Source organism: Thamnophis sirtalis, unplaced genomic scaffold, assembly GCF_051295495.1.
Source record: "Thamnophis sirtalis isolate CommonGarterSnake01/CBP01778 unplaced genomic scaffold, rThaSir2_p1.2 scaffold_4, whole genome shotgun sequence".
Taxonomy (NCBI): domain Eukaryota; kingdom Metazoa; phylum Chordata; class Lepidosauria; order Squamata; family Natricidae; genus Thamnophis; species Thamnophis sirtalis.
Window position 1 is genome coordinate 107,101,124 of NW_028261384.1, and position 15,126 is coordinate 107,116,249.

General features: G+C 43.0%; 1 protein-coding gene across 1 annotated transcript in view; it reads right to left on the reverse strand.

The window, feature by feature from the left end:
• The window catches only part of LOC148046040 (long-chain fatty acid transport protein 2-like), a 28,061-nt gene extending 17,351 nt beyond the window's left edge, over positions 1 to 10,710 (reverse strand). Inside the window, exons 1-4 of the mRNA XM_087714455.1 lie at positions 10,233 to 10,710; positions 2,215 to 2,424; positions 1,556 to 1,711; positions 656 to 780 (exon numbers count right to left, since the gene is read on the reverse strand). Coding sequence (XP_087570581.1) covers positions 656 to 780; positions 1,556 to 1,711; positions 2,215 to 2,424; positions 10,233 to 10,710 — 969 coding nt within the window. The remainder of the gene's footprint in view (positions 1 to 655; positions 781 to 1,555; positions 1,712 to 2,214; positions 2,425 to 10,232) is intronic.
• Positions 10,711 to 15,126: the final 4,416 nt, after the last annotated feature.

The following is a 15,126-nucleotide window of genomic DNA, read 5'->3' on the forward strand; positions in this document are numbered from 1 at the left end:
CAAGCTACTGAGACCCTTCTTATGAGGAATATACAAAAGAACAGTGCAGTAGTGAGTTCTGGTACGGTTGGAACAGGACCGGCAGCGTCCACATAGATGCAAGCACCATAGCATCAGTCTACCTGTATTAAACTATATATTCCCATATAAAGATACAATACTATTCTTCTGTGAAAGATTAGTAATGCTAACATTCTTTTTTTTTCCTTTTACCTCTATAATAGATAAGATTTATATAGACATATGTATTTGTGTGTGTGTGTATGTATGTGTATGTATGTGTATGTATATATATACATACATACATACCGTACATACATACATACATACATACATACATACATACATACATATATATCTGTTCTACAACCTGCTGCTTGCAAGTATAATTATCAATTTTTCATGAAATAGGAAATGGGGGAGGGAATTGAGTTACATGAAGGGAGAAGGAATGGATACAGAAGAAAGGAATACAGAAACAGGCTCAGCATTCATGACAAACTGGGCCTAGGTCTCTAAAATATGATACAAGCATAGTTCTCTTCTAGATTTATATCTATATTTCCTGGACACTGCTACATACAATTTGGCAAGCAATCCCTTATTCTTCATTGTAACATACTTTTTTGAAGTATTAGTCCATTTTATCAATTACCTTTGGTGCATTACACAAGTAGCGCATCATTTCTCCTATATACTGAATTACAGTGACATGATAACGTCTGCAGTCATCCCAGTAATGAGAAACAGAGAACCTGGGCCTCAAAACACATGTAGCTCCTTACAGAAAGAGAGAGAGAAAGTTCTGGAAGTTTATGTGATCACTAGATTACAACCCTGAGCTGAAACGCTCCACCCTGCAACTTTTCAATTACATCTTCCCCAAGTTGCTTAAAAAGGCCTAAAATGATTTGGCTCCAGGACATTTGAAGAGGACAAAGTCAAGATATAAATCAGATAAATAAATATATAAATTAAGGCGTCTTTTTCTCTGCAAGTTTCCTGCTTCTGTGAATGTCATTCTTCTGCAATCAGATATCCAAATAGGTTGGGATGTTAGCAAGAAATAGGCCATTTAGGTCTATATAAAGCAATTGCAATAGCAGTTAGACTTATATACCGCTTCATAGGGCTTTCAGCCCTCTCTAAGCGGTTTACAGAGTCAGCATATCACCCCCACAGTCTGGATCCTCATTTTACCCACCTCGGAAGGATGGAAGGCTGAGTCAACCTTGAGCCGGTGAGATTTGAACCGCCGAACTGCAGATAACAGTCAGCTGAAGTGGCCTGCAGTACTGCACCCTAACCACTGCGCCACCTCGGCTCTTTTATATATTTTTTACAATTTATATGGTTGTGATCAGCAAATATTTGATACACACTTATTTGATCCACCAATCTATCCACCCACTATTCAAGTGATTTACAAGTTGTTTTCTGCTTCTTCGTTTAGCTGTGTAGCGTTCACCACTTTAAGAGCTCTGTGTCTCTTGATAATACTCTGTGGGTGAAGGTCTCTATGTATATTCCAGGCTCCCTGGTCTTTTGTGCCTACCCCTGTTTATCGTTGCCACAAGCCCAAGGAATCCAGCTGAGTGGTACAGAGGAAGTGGACAATAAACAACATCTTTGTTATGGACACCGGACAGGTAAAGCAGATGGGACCCCATTATTGCTTTCTTCTGGGAAATGGTAGCAGCTTTGGGGAGTCCTGGAGGAAAGTGAAAAGGGAGGGGAAAAAATAAAGGATGCAATGAATTTGGAGAAAAAGCAAGACATGATAATTTACAATCAATTTCATGATTGTATGCTTGATTCCATGCAGACATAGGGATCATATGACTTTGATATTTCAAAAGCACTCACTAGCAAAAAAAAAAAAAAAGCACAGATCAATGAACTAAAGCTTTGCAACATGCCAATTTCCATTCAACAGCATCATCAGATGACGACGACGACGACGATGATGATGATGATGATATAAGGTGGTCAGGTGGGCATGATGATGATGTCAGGTGAGCAGAAAGCTTTGCAGACACAAAAGAAAAATGACTTCTTACCTAACTTTGTTACTTATTACCTAACCCTAATCTAGGCTATGCATATCATAAAAACTATGCAATCATACAAGCAGAAGTCAACAGAAAGTATTTCATCCGCCTATGTTATCCTTCTAGGTCTCCCAGCAACCATTCCACCTTTCATGCTCCTCACCTGTGGTCCCAGAGGTGAAAATATATAGACATACAGATTTAGCTGTTACATTGGCTCTGAAGGAAAATGGCACTGATTCAGCAGAACTTAATTTGATCCGTTTGAGTAGTGGCTCTACACCTTCAGTTGGGGAATCATCACTCAGATAGAAAACACATATCCCTTCATCATTTAAAGTAGGCAGGACATCTTCAATGGCATCTTTTAAATCTTGAAAAAGGAAAGAAAAAAATATTTGATTGAATTTACTGCCTTATTTTTGGAAATCTCTTTTTGAGCCTCTTCCATAAACACTAGAACAAAGGGAAAACATGGCAAAGTTTCTGCAGACAATGTAAAGAATAGCACTTTAATCTTGCATTCTTAGAAACACTAAATACTCCTAAGCAAAAATGTATAATATAGTCCTTTTGTCCTGATTATTTTATTATATGAAACTGGATGAAGACATATACATAAAATCTGTGTGCTAGGACTAGCAAGCAAGCGAGAAAGCAAGAAAGAGGAATGGAAAAAGAAGCCAGTCTGGAATATTATTTTATTTTTTAAATATAAAAAGAATGATTGAATAGCTTTCATGTCTTTTGCATGCTTCTTTGTTGAAAAATATTTAATTCAGGTGTTAACAAGTAATATAGAGTATATCTAAGATGACCAGATTTTCAGATTGGTAAAGAGGGACACCATTGACTGGGGGGGGGGGGGAACTAGGCCGCGGCGGTTACTGCCAGCCCGCGGCCTCGCTAGGAACGTCTGGTCACCTTAATTATGCATATCCTCTCTCTCTCTCTATCCGTTCATCCGTCTGTCTGTCTATCTGCCTGCCTATCTGTCTATCTAGTTATGGTATCCCTCTCCCTCTTTCCCCCTCTCTCTCTCCATCCGTCTATCTGACTGCCTACCTATCTCTCTCTCTTTCTCTCTATCCATCCGTCTATCTGCCTGCCTATCTGTCTATCTAGTTATGCTCTCTCTCTCTCTCTCTCTCTCTCTCTCTCTCTCTCTCTCCCTCTCCCTCCCTCATCTCATTATCATCTACCTCAGTGTTTCTCCACCTTGAAGACTTGAAAGTATATGGACTTCAACTCCCAGAATTCTTTCAAGTCTCCAAGGTGGAGAAACACTGATCTATCTAATAAATATAATTATTTCTCCCTCTCTTTTTCACTCTCTCTCCAGCGCAAACACGCAAATGCATAGGACAGCCCACCTCACACACAGGTAACTCCGGGCAGCTTACAACATTATGATGCACACCCAAAGCGAATAGAGTCAGGTGCCTGTGATCCCAACCCTCCTTTCCCGAGGGGGGAGGGTCGTGGAAAACTGCAAAACTCTTCTTGGTTGCATCACTTTCTGGGGCTTTCACTTTCGCTTGTCCCCCCCCCCAACCTTTCCAAAGTCAAGCTTCATCCGATTCTAACCAATCCCAGCGCCTCTCGCATCTCTCCTTTGCAAGCGTCACCCTGGCCTCTGAGCATGTGCATCTTTTCCCTGGCTTTCACCTAGCCGCGAGCGGATGATGGTGGGATCGCCGCCCGGGAGCCGCCAGCCTTCCTGCCCAACACCTACTCTCCCCGGACTTGTTTTGATGAGCGCGGGGCGACTGACAGTAGTTTGCGCCGGCTGCGCCCGCTCAAACTATCGTCAGTCGCCCCGTGTTATAAGATTAAGATCTCTTGAATTAGATTCCGGCTGATGCGGCGGGTGGCGCGGATTGCAGCAGGGACGGCCGCCGCCTCTAGAGAGAGGCGGCGGCGAGGCTACCTTTTGCGGGGAGAGCAGGAGCTTGGCCTGCTCTGATGACAGCTCGGCACACTTCTTCTCCACACGCCCCCCTCTCTATTCTTTTCCTCAGTTCCCACGCCCCGGCGCATCTGCACAAGTTCCTCGCCTAGTTAAGCACACCTTGGATCTCAGCCCTGGGGCACCTTTCCACGGTTGGCCAAGCTCCTGCTCTCCCCGCAAAAGGTAGCCTCGCCGCCGCCTCTCTCTATTCTCTTTGCCTGCCTTTGGTTAAGAACAAAGCCCATAGTGGGGAAGTTGCTTGTTTGTATGCCTGGGATTCTTTGGGGGGGGTGTATGTAATTGTCTCCAGCTGAAGGAGCGAAAGTGGGAGGAACAAAGCTCGGAGAAGCCAGGGAAAAGATGCATCCCCCCCCCAAACTTCGTGCATGGGTTAAAGTAGAGCCTCGGGATGCCTTCATATGGAATCTCCCCCCCTTCCTCTCAGCTTTTACCTAGGGAGATCCCAGGTGCTCCCGCCACCCAGCTGGAAAGGAGGAAAATCACGGGGTTGGGGAGAATCAGTGAGACGGAGAAGGTTGTGGGTGTCTCCGCCATACGCTCAGGCGCCAGCCCTGCTGCTGCTGCTATTGGGCGGGAGCACAGGGGCAGTGTCCAGCCAACCTGCTGGAAGCCTGGCAACTGACAATGGCAATCCGTCTTGCTTTCCCACTCCGCTCCTCTTTCCCAACGCAAAGGTAGACGGACGGAGAGATAAGGCAGAAGAATGGAGGGCAGCCGATGCCTCGACCGACAAGAGGCACGTCCTCCGCAACCTTAGCAGGACCAGTCCCATCCCCCCTGCCCATCCCCGCCAGCGTAGCCCCTGGTGCAATCGGGCTGCAATCGGTGGCCGTCCCTGCTGCAATCTGCGCTGCCCGCCGCATCAGCTGGAATCTAATTCAAGAGATCTTAATCTTATAACACGGGGCGACTGACGATAGTTTGAGTGGCACAAACTACTGTCAGTCACCCCGCGCTCATCAAAACAAGTCCGGAGAGAGTAGGTGTTATGCAGGAAGTCTGGCGGATCCCACCACCATCTGCTCGTGGCTCTTCTTGCCCGGACGCCCAAAAGCCTTCCAGCTCGCCCGGGGCGAGTCAGCTGCAGTGCAGCCGGTGGTGGGCAGGAAGGCTTCTGGCGGCTATCCCATCACCATCCACCCACTTACTCACTATGCTACCCCGCCCATGCTCATCACTTACTCTCTTTGGGTGAGTTCGGAGAAGCGGCGGCCCCAGGCGTCAGGAGAGCCAGGACAGGCTGGGAAGCAGACGGAGCTGGAAGGAGTCCCGCGGAGGAGTCTCCGGCCGCTGTGCTCGCCTCACCCACTAGCCCCCGAAGTGCGTGAGGGATGCTTTGGCGGAAAGGCGCTGCTTCCAGACCCCGCCGAGGGCCACACACTCAGGTGGCTCTTTTCGGAGAGGCGGAGACTTTCCCATGGCTTGTCTGGGTGGAAGTGGGGCTGAAAAGGCAAGCTCGCTCCACCGCCCATCCACCCGCTCACTCGCTATGCTACCCCACCCATGCAAGCGGCAGTGGATGGGCGGGGGATCGAGCGATCGAAGAAGGCGCCAAAATTAAAAAGCGGAATCTTTTGAGAATGGCCCGGGACGCGGGAAAAATTATGAAAAAGAGTGCCTGTCCTGCCAAATGCGGGACGTCTGGTCACCCTAAGTATATCAATATTCCATTTGCTGCAAGTTTGAATACATTTATTTTTTTATTGTTGTGTTATAGTTCTTTGGGCATTTTAATGGTTACATTCAATATATAATTATAGTCAAGCTGAACATATACATCATTAACCCATGGCAAACTAATGTTCTATCAATTCAAAATCTGATAATAAAGTAAGATGGTTATCTTATAGTACTTATAATATACAACTGTTTCCTTTAAATTAATTAGGAATGGCACCATTTCATGCAGAAATATCCCATGTCATGTCTAATGTGAAAATCTCCATGTATCCTGCAAAATTATCATAGAAAGCCATTCAGAAAATGATTAATTTTCTTCATTTATTTAAATTTATATAGTTGCCCATTTCACTTACAAGACTCACAAAAACTACGGAAGTAAGATGCTACTTTGCATAGGTCTTTGCAGTTCTTATGGACTTACCATCCTGATCTCAGAAGACAATTTATGTCATAGTACTAGGCAAGAGAAAAAGAAGAAAGAGGTTCATTCATTCAATCACATTTAAAGTTAGTGGAACTATTGAGAGATTATTAATAGAGAAATGTAAATGTGACTTTTAATAAACCAAGTGGTGTACTCTGAGAGAATGCTTCCCTACTACATAAATTCACAGTATCAATCCATCCAATGCTGACAGAATACTGATATAAGTTTCTCAAGAGTCTACACATGACCTAGACGGGTCCTCCCTATTTTTAAAGAAGACCAATTCGGTGTGCGGTGACACCTCAATCCATGGTAACAACCAGACAACTTCCCTTTGTATAAATCAAGTTTCCTGATGAGCTCCAAAAGTTGACCCACTCTCCCTTATAACCTGGAATATAGCAGGTTGGTCCGTCCCATCAAAAGACCAACTCTTTTTTGAGAATATATCACAATTTGACATCCTCTTCCTGTAGGAAACCTGGGCCTCAGCAGAGATTCAGTTAAATGGCTATTGGGTTAACTCAATTCCGGCTGTCCCAAGCAAGGTGGGGGGGGAGAGATAAAGGGGGTATTGTACATTACTTAATATATCCTTGCATTTTAAATGTGTACCACTGCCACCTTTCCAGTCATGGGTTGTAACTATATTACTCTTATTTAAACAGGTGGAGATATTGCTTTTCAATATCTATATTCCTCCACTTAATAAGAATAATGTGATTAACAAGATTTGGGACAGCATAGAAGATTTTATTCTTGGCTGTTCAGCCAAACTCCCCAAAGCTAATAATTATAGGGGGGACTTAAATGCTAGGATGGGTCCAAATGATCAAGCATTATATAAGCAGTTTAAGATTCACTATGATGAAAATGTAACAGATGAATCTTTGCATGCCAGACAATTTAAAGACCCTAAAGCTAATCGGGCAGGCTTATGTGTAAGACAAATGACTGAACGTTTGGATCTTTGTATCCTTAACCGGTCCCCATGGGGCGATTTCCCAGCAGAATATACTTACTGGGGAGCAGGAAGAAAATCCACAGTTGACTACTGGATAATATCATATGACCTCCTGAAGTTCTTACAGAAGATGGAGGTAGACTCGCAATTGGAAAGTGATCATAATACAATACTCCTTACTCTCACATTGCACCAGAATTCTCTTAAGGGCAGGCACAGCCTAACTACCCAGGTTAGAGACTCAAAATACCCAGGTAAAAATTAAATGGAACAAGAAAAACGCTAAGAAAGTTACCAAATGGATGTTAGCCCTGAAACCATAGAGTTACGTACATCTCTATTAAGAAATAATTGTGGGGAATCTTACCTAAAGGGGTTTGAATCCTTAATTTTAAATTTGAATTCGGTTCTCAGTAACAGATCACTAGCTCACCCCAAAATGCTAGTTTCAAAAAACAAAAAATGGTTTGATAGAGATTGTGTTCAACTAAAAAAGATATATAATGAGGAATACAAGAAAAGTAAAAGTGCCCCCTCCGAGGAGCACACTTACTACTTAAAGCAGCTGAAAGCACAATATAAGAACCTTCTAAAAGAAAAGAAAAGTGCGGCCCAGAAGGAGTCTTGGCATAGACTAATTACGGCAGTCAGGACAAAAAATACATCCCTTTTTTGGTACATCACCAGGGGACTGGGAAAACCTCTCCTACCCCCAACAAATCAGGTTCCAATTCATGCCTGGGAAGAGTACTTTAGGGAGCTTTATACAGATCCTGACTATGTAACCAAGGAGAGCCAAGCTAGTTTGGACCACACTCCTCACAGGCCCCCTATTACACCAGAAAAGATATCCCGGTTAATTGGAGCCCTAAAGGCTAATAAGGCACCCGGAGCCGATAATGTCCTGCCAGAAATAATTAAAAAGAACGCCAGTTGGTGGGCTCCACTTTTAGCATCACTGTTTACATTTATAGACAAAACAGGCCATATGTCTAGAGATTGGGGAGTAGCAATTATCATACCAATTTATAAAAAAGGGAATAGAAATGACCCAGGCAACTACAGATGCATTAGTCTTCTAAGTGTTATTAGTAAACTGCATGACAAACACCTAAATTATAAACTTCAAGATTGGCTAATTTCAGGGGGGATAATCAAAGATGAACAAGCCGGCTTTAGAGAAGGAAGATCGACAGTGGATCATATCTTGGTACTCCACCATTTAGTACAAAAATACACACATTAAAAAAAAAACTCTCTTTTTGTGGCCTTCCTGGATTTTGAACAGGCCTTCGATTCAATATCCGGGATCACCCTCTGGGAGAAGTTAAAATGCACCACTATCGATAAATAGTCGATAGTGGTAGGAAGAGAGAACTCCTCTTCCTCATACAAAAAGTGTATGCCAACTCCACCCTGAAAGTGAGGTGCAATCCCCAAGGGAGTTTAACCGGCTAAGTAAGGGTACAAAAAGGAGTACGGCAGGGTTGCATCCTGTCCCCCTCCCTCTTCAACTTCTATATTAATCCCCTGATTGATCTTCTACAGAACCCTGATTTCCATCCTCCTAACCTAGCACAAAGCAAAGTGCCAATTCTCTTATATGCTGATGACGCCGCTATCATTTCACAAACCCCCATAGGACTGAAGAGAACAATTAGGGCAACACTCAGCTATTGCAGGCAAAACAAGCTGGTCCTTAACTTCGATAAATCAAAAATTTTAGTTTTTGCTGAAAGACCAAGCCAATACTCATGGAAATTGGAAGAATATAGTCTGGAACAGGTTAGAACATTTAGATATCTTGGTGTGGTTTTCCACTCGCTAGGGACATGGAAGGCACACCTGGATCACACATTGCAAGTAGCCATTAGGTCCTCAAATGCAATCAAACATTTCTTTTATACAGGTCAGTTAGTACCTGCTGCCTTAAAACTTTTTGAGGCCAAAACATTGGCACAAATTATTTACAGGGCACAAACAGGAATCCTTGCAAAGAGAGACTTGTTAGAAACCATTCAAACAAAATTCCTGCGAGCCATCTTAATTGCTCCCAATGGAACTCCAAATGCCCAGTTAAGAATTGAGACAGGCATGCCTCAAATTCAAGTAAGAGCCTGGAAGATGATGATCATTTATTGGCTTAAAATGCATTTCTTTCCAGAGGGACTGCCCCACTAGTGTTGACTGACAATTTCCCTTCCCCCTAGAAACAAGCAGTTGATCACAAGCTGGGCTCTTATGGGCTCTCATCATTATTCTTAATGTCCCTAGGCTTTGAGCAAGCAAAGCAAGTAGTAATCAATAGAATGAGGGACATGGAATTTCAAGAAGAACTAAACAGGTTGCCTCTCCACATTAGGGACAGAATCAAACAGGGTGTATGGGAAGCGGCAAGATATCTAAATGACCTGATCTTCCCAAAACAAAGAATAGCTTTCTTCAGAGCCAGATTTAACATTCTTCCTTCAGCACTCCACCAGGGCAGGTATAAGAGAACACCTATAGCTGAACGCATTTGTATATGTGGTAAAGGAGAAGTGAAAGATAATTCACATGTACTATTACACTGCGAGCTATACAGAGTTTGTAGGTCTGCATATATTCTCCCCTTATTAGAGAGATGGCCAGGGAGGGCAGACAATTTTTATCTAGGCTTCCTCCTCCAGGACACTAACCCGGTTACCACATATGCAGTGGCAAAGTTCTGTGCTGCTGCAATGTCCATAAGAAAAAAATTGGCTACAGAAGTATGGTACCATCTTATACCAATTATCTGCACATACCTTTAACAATCTTTGGACCATTATGTTATTATCCACTTTTAATGTCAATACTTTTTAATTATATTTTAATGTTAGTATTTTTTTAATATAGTGTAAAAACAAATATATATTGCTGGTCTTTGACCGTAATAAAGATCTTACTTACTTATTTACTACTAATATAAAAGAAATCATTTTGCATATGCCAAACTTACTTTACCAATGCAAAATCCAAAATTGTGGTAATACTTTGCCCATCTCCCTGGGTTGAAAAAAAATATTTGGATGCAATTCAAAAAGAAGAGAAAGTTCCAGTAGTTACGACATATTACTATTTTCTATGGAAGTATTTCCTACATGATTCTCTCACCTGGAGTTGATAGAAGAACTTTAGCCTTGCAAGTTTTCAGAGCATGTATCAGAGATTTGAGTCGTATGTTATAATTGATACATGCCATGGTACAGCCAATCTTTGATAAGCCGATAAAAACTGAGAGATAGGAAGGGCTGTTCTTGAAAAAAACAGCCATGGTGTCCTCTTCTTTCAGCCCGACATAGTCCTTCAATACTCTGGCTATCTGATTGCTGTATCTATCAATGTCTTGGTAGGAATAAACCTCATCTTCAAAGAGAATCAAGGGTTTGTTTGAATACTTCTTAACTTTGGCCAAAAATATTTCTAGGAGAGTGATAGGGGGAGTGCCCTGCATGTATCTGTGGCATCGATATGCCACTACTAGGTAGGCAATAATGTTTTTCAGATCCAACCAAAAATAAGGAAAGAAAAATCTGCCCACCATGGGCAGAAGAATCAAAAGCCCAAGCACAGCTGTATATAGATACAGCATGATAGGTATTTAGCCTTGGTATCTTGGAAGAAGTAGATCAGAATCCAATTTATTGCAGGCTCTATCCAAGCTCTGTTTTGTGGGAGGCAAAGAAAAGAGAAATCATGAATAATCAAAAAGATGTAATTCTCACACTCCACCCAGTTTCTCAAGGCTTAAACAAAGACACCTTAGTTTCCCAACCAATAAAATTTGAATGACGTGCTATAGCTCTGTAATCTCAGCATGCTGTTTGTTCCTTACCTTCCTATTCTGTTGCTAAACTTCCTCAAGGTGCTTGATTTTCAGCAAGAGGCTGTATTTATACACATTGCTGCCTACCTTTTGTCCTTGCCCACAATTTATATCTCAAAGTCTGGAGGAAAAAAATGTTGTTGACACAGTTGATGCTGAATGAATATTAACAATCTGAAAGGTCACTGGTCCTTGCAGAGCAAACATTTAAGACACAATTTAATTAAGAAAGTAGAGACAGTTACATTCTACAATACAAATAAAGGAAAGGTGTGTGCATGAATGAGGCTTCCTCAACTAATTTGGCAAAGGATCTTGCAAGCATCAGCTTCTCTTTTAAGCTGCTATTTATAGTGTGCCACTTTATACTACAGCAGTTCTCTGCAATTTAGTGGTCACTAGCTATATGGGCTGCAACATTCATAATTCCCAATATCATTGATAGGAATTCTGAGAATTGACCTAACACATTTGGAGGCTATTGTGGAAGACTGTTTAATGGTAAAGTAAGGCTCCTGAGAAATAGAAGTGGGGAACCTATACTTCTCCAAATATTGTTGGATTCTACCACCTATTAGTCGCTGCCAGCATGCTCAGTGGTTAGGTATCATTTCAGTCCTAAATCATATATTAACCAAGAGCCAGTTTCGTATAGTGGTTAAAGCATCCAGGCAGAACCTGGGAAATTGTTATATTCTAGTCCTGCCTTAGGCACAAAGCCAACTGAATGACTTTGGAACAGTTATTCTCCACCCTAAGAAGCAGGTAACAGCAAACCACCTCAACTTTGCCATGAAAACTGCACAGACTTGTCCGAGCATTCTCTGACAATTGGACATGATTGAACAGGATAAAATATATATTGCATTATATTCACAACTAAAATATTTATCTGTATTATACTTAAAACCAAAGGATTCAAATTTCTGTTTACACTATTGAATTTTAAAAAATATTTTAAGTTGTTTTGTTGAAAAAAACAATAGTTTCAAAAAAATCATAAATCAACTGTGTAAAAAGGCTGTTTACTTTTAAGAGGAGGAGGGAGCGAGATTCCAAAGTTTTGTCCTGGAGGACAAAATGTTCAGGTGGAGTTGATCATATAACTTAGATGAGGTGCACGTTTTCAGATTCTAATCTGTTATGTATTGTATGTATATAGTTGGGTAAGCCCTGCTACAGTGAAACTAACCTTTAAGATGACCCTCACTGCCGGCTCCAACTGTTTTGAAGGGTGGGGTATAGGACTGTTCTTGTACGCTTCGCCACCCCTTTTTTGCCCCCAGGGTTCTGCCCCCAGCCATTCACATTCACCTTCACGGAAGGCCGGAAGGGTAGTAAAGGTCCGGATCTCAACAGGGAGATTGTTCCATAGGGCCGGAGCATCTACAGAGAAGGCCTCCCGCGGGGGGTCACCAGCTGACGTTGACCAGCAGATGGAATCCGGAGGAGGCCTAGTCTGTGCGATCTAATAGGTCTCTGGGAGGTAACTGGCAGGAGGCGGTCTCTCAGGTAGCCAGGTCCAATACCATGTAGGGCTTTAAAAGTAACGACTAGCACCTTGAAGCGTGTCCGGAGACCAATGGGAAGCCAGTGCAGCTCGCGGAGGATAGGTGTAACATGAGTTACCTAGGCACACCCACAATTGCTCACGTGGCCGCATTCTGGACTAGTTGAAGTCTTCGAACACTCTTCAGGGGTAGCCCCATGTAGAGCGCGTTACAGTAATCCAGTCTTGAGGTGATGAGGGCATGAGTGACTATCCGAAGGGCCTCCCGGTCCAGATAGGGTCACAATTGGTGCACCAGATGAACCTGGGCAAAGGTCCCCCTGGTCACAGCCGACAGGTGATGTTCTAGTGTCAACTGCATATCCAGGAGGACTCACAAATTGTGAGCCCTCTCTGAGGGGCATATAATTTCACCCCCCAGGCCAAGAGATGGAATAGCTGAACCATCCTTGGGAGGGAGCATCAATAGCCACTCAGTCCACTCCGCCTGATCTCCTTCGGCGCCATCCGGGCCAACCACCCCCTCACTAGGCCAGTGATGTCAGTAGAGTCCAGGGGTTCTCCCACGTTCTCCCAAACCGCAGTCTCTCTCAGGCCTCCCAAGTCCCCAAGGTCCCAAAGTAAAGGCAGAAAAAAGGGGGGCGCCACCTGAGGGCCATTTGCCCCCCACCTGACACCATCCAGCTGTCCAAAACCATCAGGCCATGCCGTGCCCCTCCCGGTGAAACACCACCCTTTCAGGCAGAACAAACGCCGTTCCGTAGACAGAAGCCGACCCGAACTTCAGATAAAAACGCTGCCAGCTAAGGCCGCCGTCCATGGAGGGAGGGGGGCACCACCCAAAAAGCCATCTGACACCGTCGGAGTCCAGAGCCTGTCCAAGCCGCCTGGGAGTGCCGCCCTTCAGACAGAACAATGTCGCTCTGCAATAGAAAGCCAACCCAACTTCAATCGAAAACTGAGGCCACCATCCATGGAGGGAGGGGGGCGCCATCCAAAGAGCCGTCTGACACCGCCATAGTCCATAGTCCGTCCAAAGCCACTTGGGAAGCATTTCTCCCAGCAACCAATCCATGTCATGGGTTTTTCTCACCCGACTCCACTCTCTTCGCAGGTCAGGGACTTGGCAGAAGCACAATCCAAGCAATTTTTTTCTCTCTTCCAGCCTGAGCGGCGAGCTCCGGCAGCCATCTTCCCCCGCACAGGTGCAATCAAGCGATAGATAGATAAGTACATATTTAGGGTGCATTCATGCCTTTGAACAGTCATTAAATAGCCATTTATATCCTAAGGGATACCTATACATTTAATGATTTAGCCTGAAATACATAGCTTTCTCAAGATAGTATCAGCCAAGTAGTAGTAGTTTGTATTGCCAGCTGTCAAATAAGGCTAAACCATGGTCTTCAGCAACCACAGTTTATAAAGAGGGACAGATTCCATTGCTAGTCCACAATTACTAATATAATGGAGAAGGGAGATAAATTGAGTTTTCTAGCTTTAAAAGTTCATCAAAACAAATGGTATTATAAGATACCTCCTCCCTTATATTAAACAGAGTATACTGTAAGTGCAGATATTGGAGAGCTGAATCTGTCAAGATTTTGTCTTATGAGTGTAAAGCAATAAAGAATTTGGTTTAGAACAGGGGTGAAATTCAGCAGATTCTGACAGGTTCTGGAGAACCGGTAGCAGAAATTTTGAGTAGTTCAGAGAACCGGCAAATACTACCTCTGGATGGCCCCAGAGTGGGGAGGGAATGAGGATTTTGCAGCATCCTTCCCCTGCCACACCCACCAAGCCATGCCCACAAAACCAGTAGTAAAAAAATTCTGAATTTCATCACTGGTTTAGAAGTATTATTATCTATTATTCTTGGTTTTAGGCCTCACAGGTCCACACATCTCAGAACTACAGGATTGAGAATCTGTAAATGTTAATACCCCCCCTCCCCCGAAAAACTGAATGGCCACAGGTAGTATTGTAGAATCAAGTATGGTTTCCAGCTCTTGTCCTCTGTTTGGTCACATTGAACTTGGTCTTTTGAATTGGATTCTATGAATGAATGCACAAACCTTACAAAATGCAGGAATTTTATTTATTCTATTATCCTCTAGTTAAGGCTTTCTCTGTCATGGATAAGCTAAAAGAATATACTACATTTCCTCCCTATATAATGAACTACAGATTCAAGAGATAAAATTTTAAAAAAAAATTCTGAGACTGGAAGCTGTTTACTGACTTTAAATGATAACAGATTTTTTTAACTGACATGAAATGATTCCTTGCAATAATTTTAGAAATAGACCATGAGAAATAATCATATCAATTCTGATTTTTAAAAACAAACCTCAGCCTCCCCACTTTCCCTTTAGCTCTATTAGACTTTTAATTTTTGCACAGATAAAACAATAACTCGATGGTGTGTGTCACGAGAAGAAAATGGAGCAGAAGATCTGGGTATTTGTACTGAAGTGTATGAAACTTCTTGTAAGATGAATTCCAGTTACCCTTCACAGGAAAAGTATACAGGCTTTGCTATGCAAAGTCAAGCACTTAAGTGGAACACAATGCCTGCCACACTGCTGCAACACAGGATGCCCATTTCATACATATTGTAATGCATACACATATTTATCTCCCTCTGCTGCAGAGCAAACATCTCATGGGGA